The sequence below is a fragment of the Zonotrichia albicollis genome, chromosome 32 (assembly GCF_047830755.1).
Source record: "Zonotrichia albicollis isolate bZonAlb1 chromosome 32, bZonAlb1.hap1, whole genome shotgun sequence".
In the NCBI taxonomy this organism is placed as follows: domain Eukaryota; kingdom Metazoa; phylum Chordata; class Aves; order Passeriformes; family Passerellidae; genus Zonotrichia; species Zonotrichia albicollis.
In genome coordinates, this window is record NC_133850.1 from 7,501 (window position 1) to 14,226 (window position 6,726).

At 51.5% G+C, this 6,726-nt stretch overlaps 1 protein-coding gene across 1 annotated transcript in view; it reads right to left on the reverse strand.

Annotated features, from left to right (window-relative positions):
- Positions 1-5,904, reverse strand: part of LOC141726023 (uncharacterized) — a 6,668-nt gene extending 764 nt beyond the window's left edge. Inside the window, exons 1-3 of the mRNA XM_074530275.1 lie at positions 3,354-5,904; positions 2,392-2,501; positions 1-124 (exon numbers count right to left, since the gene is read on the reverse strand). The exon at positions 1-124 is cut by the window's left edge and continues 153 nt beyond it. Coding sequence (XP_074386376.1) covers positions 4,612-5,514 — 903 coding nt within the window. The 5' untranslated portion in view covers positions 5,515-5,904 and the 3' untranslated portion in view covers positions 1-124; positions 2,392-2,501; positions 3,354-4,611. The remainder of the gene's footprint in view (positions 125-2,391; positions 2,502-3,353) is intronic.
- Between the last annotated feature and the right edge of the window lie 822 nt (positions 5,905-6,726).

Below are 6,726 nucleotides of genomic sequence, written 5' to 3' on the forward strand. Positions count from 1 at the left end.
ACAAATGCACTTTACCACCCCTAAACACAAAAGCCAAAATCATGAGTCTAAATACTCCCTGTATTCCATGCTGTTTACTTCACAGAATCTTCAAAGCCTCTATGCTTTAGATGCCCAGAAACACCTGCTGGAAAGAAGTTGAGATGAGCTGAAAGAGCCTCTTCTCTGAAATGAGAGGAGAGCTCTTACCCCAGCACATCCCAGAGAGGGAATGAAGCCCCACAGCCAAGGCTGGGGTTAATATACCCCTGATTGTGCCCGCCTCTCATCCCCATGGCACCCCCGAAAAGGGAGGGGGCAAATCCCACCGAGTATAATAGCCCTCAGAGCAGCTGCAGCTGTTTGGCCTCTCTGACTCAAATTCAAGGGGAGTAAAGTGCTTGTTATAGAAGAAAGCTCTTCAGAAAAATAACATTGCTTTCTTTTTTGTAAAACTGCTTGGAGCAAAAGGGCAGCAAACTGGTAAGAAATAAAACTTTCTGTTTAGGCAGCATAACTAGATAGATTGGGTAATTTGCTGTTAACTTACGTAATTATTCCTTAGTGGCTACTAAGTAGTATTTCCCATGTGACTAAGCTGGGTGGAGAAGAATACTAATGGTATGAATAGTCTAAGTCTCCTTGGGACCTCTAATTTAGGCTATCTACATTATAAGGAAAAATAAGAAAAATAAAAGCCTCCCAGGCAGTGTAAGGGTTAAGGGCATGTGAGGCTCATCCTTCTCTGAGATACTTGGTCCTACAGCATAGAAAGAAGTGCCCTGAAATGTAGTTTTAAACCCTTAAGATGCTGAAAAAGGCAGAGCTTCCTTCCAGTGAACTCCTTAAAAAGAGGAAATGGGGCAGTTACCTCTACTGAAGCTAATACAATGGCAAATAAATAGTTTCTGCCCTTTAATTTGCTCTCCTTAAATATTGGGAAAAGAGGGGCTTTCCACACTTTAAATCTCTCCAGTGATGAAAAAAGAAGGATTTTTCCCTCAGTTCAAACCCTTAGGATGGAGGGATAGCTGGCCTTCTCCCTCAATTTGGGCCTCTCGACAACAAAAAGGGGTGGCTACCCTTAATTCAAACCCATAAGAAACATTGTCAAGATTTTCCCCTTCTTTTTAAACTGCCAAATAATAGAGAATGAGGACTCCCTGTCAATTAACACCCCTAACAGCATAGAAAAGGCAGGGATTCTTTCAACTGAGACCATTAAAATTGCAGGGGAATCCAAGTCCCTACCAGTTTGAACACAAAAACTAATGGAAAATGAAGCTTTTTCCCTTTTTTATAAACTCTCTTTCTCCTAATAACCCCTCTCCTTTCTGGGAGTGCTCTGGAGGGTCTGGGGGCTTGGGAGAGGGACTGACACTTAAAAGGGGAAAGTTGAAAGCCCTCTCCTGGAACCCCACTTGCTGCCTGGCCTGCTCAGTTGCTGGCCCTTGGCCAAAAGGGCTCTTCCCTTGGCGTTTTCTCAAAGTGATGCTCAGTGCCCAGGTGGGTCTGGCTGTTTCCTAGTCCGTGCTGGATGCTCCGACCGTCCCCGTTAGTCCCTCTGGCCTAGCAGCAGCCTGTGCAGGTGTGCCCGGGCAACCCTCTGAAAGCAGCTTGTCACACGGGGGCCTGCTAGACCTTGGAGTGGGGGCTGAGGTGAAGAAAGGTCCTGTGAGGAGCTCCTTCCCCTACACAGCCCTTTGTCTGCCCCTTAAACCATGGGGTGCCTGGCTTTCCTTTCTAAGGAAATTAACAGCCTTTCCTCTCTGTGTGCACATGGCAGAAACTGCGATTCGGCCTCCAAAACTGCAGAGAACAATTTCTCGCAGTCCGCAGCTGCCAACACCAAGAACTCTTGCTGCCCTCGGAGTGCCACGTGCCTCCTGCAGATGGACGTCGACACGCAGCAGGGGTGAGTTTGGTTTTACAGGGAAGAGGGCCAGCAGAGGATTTCTCCAGGAGCAAAGCTGCCCCCACCGAGAACTCGGGCTGCTCTGGCAGTGCCAAGCACCTCCTGCAAACTGGCATCAGCAAACTCAGGGGGTGAGTTTTTCTGTGCAGAAATTCTCCCAGACCAAAGCTGAGAGCATCTAACCCTGACCACAACAACTTAGCTGGGTCTAAAACTTACAACCTTTGGACTGGCAGTGTGGGACCCGACCTGCTGTGCCACCGCTGACCCCTTTCTAAAGCATTCCACTGCAGTCCTAAAACTCTGCCTTTTCAGAGGGTGTTTCCTCTGACCCTGACCATAATCTTCAAAATTTCTAGGGAATCACAGAATGGCTTTGAAAAAGCCCCAACAATACCCTAAAAAGTCCCAGAGAAGTCCCTTCCAAAATCCCATAAATACCTTTAAAAGTCCTGGGAAAAAAACTCAAAAAGACGTGCTCAGTCTCCAAACTCTACCTGTTGCTCTCTAGCCGCAGTGGGTCTGTTGTTCTCTGAGGGTTCTGTCATTGTCCTGGTGTGTGAGGGTTGCTCTCTGGTCTCGCTGTTAGGGTTGCTGTGTTGTGCTGCTGTTGGGGGAAAAGGCTGTTTTTAGGGGAGCTGGTTAGGCTGAGGTTAGGGCTGGGGTGAGGTGGTGGTACAGCTGTATCCTGTACCCCTGATCTCCACTGGACTGTCCAGCCCTCAAGGCCTCTCCCTTTACCCCTCAACCGGTCCCTCTGCCCCGCAGCCCTCAGCTCCTGTGTACCTTGAAATTGGGTTTCCTATTATTTTGAAACTAGGTTGTTCTGGTATTTTGAAATGCAGTTTTTTATAGGCTGGTTTGTTCGATATTTTTGTAGGCCAAGTTTTTAGTATTTTTTTTTGGCTGGGAGTTTGGTATTTTTGTAGGCTGGGATTTTACCATTGTTGTAAACTGTGGGTTTGTTATTTGAAAACCTGTTATTGGCAGGGGTTTGGTGCACCAAAGTTCAGTGTCCTGGTTTCATTCAGCTTCTTCCACTACAACTAACATAGCAGGGGATCTATTAAATTGCAGGATATACTATATGACGCTTCCTGAAATAGATACAAATTCCAGCTGCAGCAAAGCCCACCACCACATTTATTATAAAACCCAGCCTATAACCTAAAAAAACAAAACAAAAAAAAATCTCCAATATATTTTACTGTTTTTATATTTACATTCTATAGTTATATATCTTTGTTTATATATATAATAGACTATAATTTATATGTTATGTTACAATAATATACAATATATTATAGTTTTATGTATTTATCACTTTGATTTCTATATTTCTGTTTACCACTATAATTTTATATTTATTTCTAAATGTATATTTATTTTTATTTTCATCGACATATTAGACCATATAAATTCATTAACCCGACACATCAGAGCCATAAAAATACTGTACCTTTGTCAGCACCGGTACGCAGCACACGCTCATCCCATCGCAGCACATCAAAACAAAACCTATTTCTATTACTAACAGAACAAACATCCCACACCATTGAACCCTAATAAAAACTCAAATAAACCTAACCGTAAATAACTTTTCTACTGCTGCTTTTTTAAACTAAAGCTAGAAAGGAAAACAAAGTTAGAAAGAGAGAGAGAAAATGTATCTTAAACACCCCGCAGAACCCTAAAAATAGCCTCCGAATACACTCCAAATGCCCTACTTTTAAAAAACACCTAAAACACCCGTAAAAATCCCCCAAGAACCTTTAAAAAATCCTTAAATAATCCTAAAAGAGCGTTAAAATTAACCCTAACTGTTAAAATTACCGATTAAAACTAACCCTAATCCAAGATGGCGGCGCCCATGCCGACACGTGGTTTCCGGCAAGATGGCGGCGCCCATGCCGACACGTGGTTTCCGGCAAGATGGCGGCGCCCATACCGACACGTGGAGTCCGGCAAGATGGCGGCGCCCATGCCGACACGTGGTTTCCGGCAAGATGGCGGCGCCCATGCCAACACGTGGTTTCCGGCAAGATGGCGGCCCCCATGACCAGATGTTTTTTCTCGATTTCTGCCGGGATTTTTGCGCTTTCCGCGGGTCCCCGGGGGCCGGAATGATATTCCGGTTCGGGTGAGGCCGGCGGCGTCGCGGGGAGGGGCATCTAAGGCGTCGGGGTAGCCTCTGGGCTGGGATAGATGGCGGCGCCCATGCCGACACGTGGTTTCCGGCAAGATGGCGGCCCCCATGACCGGATCTTTTTTCTCGATTTTTGCCGGGATTTTTGCGCTTTCCGCGGGTCTCCGGGGGCCGGAATGATATTCCGGTTCGCGTGAGGCCGGCGGCGTCGCAGGGAGGGGCATCTAAGGCGTCGGGGTAGCCTCTGGGCTCGGAAAGATGGCGGCGCTGATGAAGACACGTGGTTTCCGGCAAGATGGAGGCGCCCATGCCGACACGTGGAGTCCGGCAAGATGGCGGCGCCCATGCCGACACGTGGATTCCGGCAAGATGGCGGCGCCCATGCCGACACGTGGTTTCCGGCAAGATGGCGGCGCCCATGCCGACACGTGGTTTCCGGCAAGATGGCGGCCCCCATGACCAGATGTTTTTTCTCGATTTTTGCCAGGATTTTTGCGCTTTCCGCGGGTCCCCGGGGGCCGGAATGATATTCCGGTTCGCGTGAGGCCGGCGGCGTCGCGGGGAGGGGCATCTAAGGCGTCGGGGTAGCCTCTGGGCTCGGATAGATGGCGGCGCCCATGCCGACACGTGGTTTCCGGCAAGATGGCGGCCCCCATGACCGGATGTTTTTTCTCGATTTTTGCCGGGATTTTTGCGCTTTCCGCGGGTCCCCGGGGGCCGGAATGATATTCCGGTTCGCGTGAGGCCGGCGGCGTCGCGGGGAGGGGCATCTAAGGCGTCGGGGTAGCCTCAGGGCTCGGATAGATGGCGGCGCTGATGAAGACACGTGGTTTCCGGCAAGATGGCGGCCCCCATGACCGGATTTTTTTCTCGATTTTTGCCGGGATTTTTGCGCTTTCCGCGGGTCCCCGGGGGCCGGAATGATATTCCGGTTCGCGTGAGGCCGGCGGCGTCGCGGGGAGGGGCATCTAAGGCGTCGGGGTAGCCTCAGGGCTCGGATAGATGGCGGCGCTGATGAAGACACGTGGTTTCCGGCAAGATGGCGGCGCCCATACCGACACGTGGAGTCCGGCAAGATGGCGGCGCCCATGCCGACACGCGGTTTCCGGCAAGATGGCGGCGCCCATGCCAACACGTGGTTTCCGGCAAGATGGCGGCCCCCATGACCGGATCTTTTTTCTCGATTTTTGCAGGGATTTTTGCACTTTCCGCGGGTCCCCGGGGGACGGAATGATATTCCGGTTCGCGTGAGGCCGGCGGCGTCGCGGGGAGGGGCATCTAAGGCGTCGGGGTAGCCTCTGGGCTCGGATAGATGGCGGCGCTGATGAAGACACGTGGTTTCCGGCAAGATGGAGGCGCCCATGCCGACACGTGGTTTCCGGCAAGATGGCGGCGCCCATGCCGACACGTAGATTCCGGCAAGATGGCGGCGCCCATGCCGACACGTGGTTTCCGGCAAGATGGCGGCGCCCATGCCAACACGTGGTTTCCGGCAAGATGGCGGCCCCCATGACCGGATCTTTTTTCTCGATTTTTGCAGGGATTTTTGCACTTTCCGCGGGTCCCCGGGGGCCGGAATGATATTCCGGTTCGCGTGAGGCCGGCGGCGTCGCGGGGAGGGGCATCTAAGGCGTCGGGGCGGCCTCTGGCCGCCGCGGCCCGGCGACGAAGGGTCGGTGCCCGGGGGCGGGGGCACGGCGACGGGGGGCGGGGGCACGGCGACGGGGGGCGACGCCGGGGGCGGTGCCCGGGGTCGGGGTCTCGGGTAGGGTTGGGGCGGCGCCCGGGGACCGCGGCGCCCAGGGGAGGGGTGGTGTCGGGGGTGGCCGACAGGGGGCGGTGCCTGGGGGCGGCTAGGGCCAGGTCGGCGCGGGCTTGGCTAAGGGCAGTGCTGCGGTTTGGGGGGTGGGACCTAGGGGCGGGGCTTGGTGACGGGGTGGGTGCCTGGGTATAGGGGTGGTGTCTAGTGGTAGGCGAGACTGATTAGGCTTGATTGGTGTCCGCTGGAGGTCCTGATTAGGAGAGGGTGGGGTTCCTATCTAGTGTATATAGTAAAAAGAATAAAAACTATATGTCCGGTGCAGCAGTAGAAAATTTCAGGCTCCCGGGGAGTAAAGGGTTTGTTTTGTATTTTTCAATTTTTTATTTTTTTCCTTTAGTCCCAGGGAGCCTGAAAGTTTCTACTGCTGCATTTTTAAACTAAAGCTAGAAAGGAAAACAAAGTTAGAAAGAGAGAGAGAAAATGTATCTTAAACATCCCACAGAACCCTAAAAATAGCCTCCGAATACACTCCAAATGCCCTACTTTTAAAAAACACCTAAAACACCCGTAAAAATCCCCCAAGAACCTTTAAAAAAATCCTTAAATAATCCTAAAAGAGCTTTAAAATTAACCCTAACTGTTAAAATTACCGATTAAAACTAACCCTAATCCAAGATGGCGGCGCCCGTGCTGACACGTAGTTTCCGGCAAGATGGCGGCGCCCATGCAGACACGTGGTTTCCGGCAAGATGGCGGCGCCCATGCCGACACGTGGATTCCGCCAAGATGGCGGCGCCCATGCCGACACGTGGTTTTTGGCAAGATGGCGGCGACTGTGCAGACACGTGAATTCCGGCAAGATGGCAGCGCCCATTCAGACACGTGGTTTCCGGCAAGATGGCGGCGCTCATGCCGACACGTGGA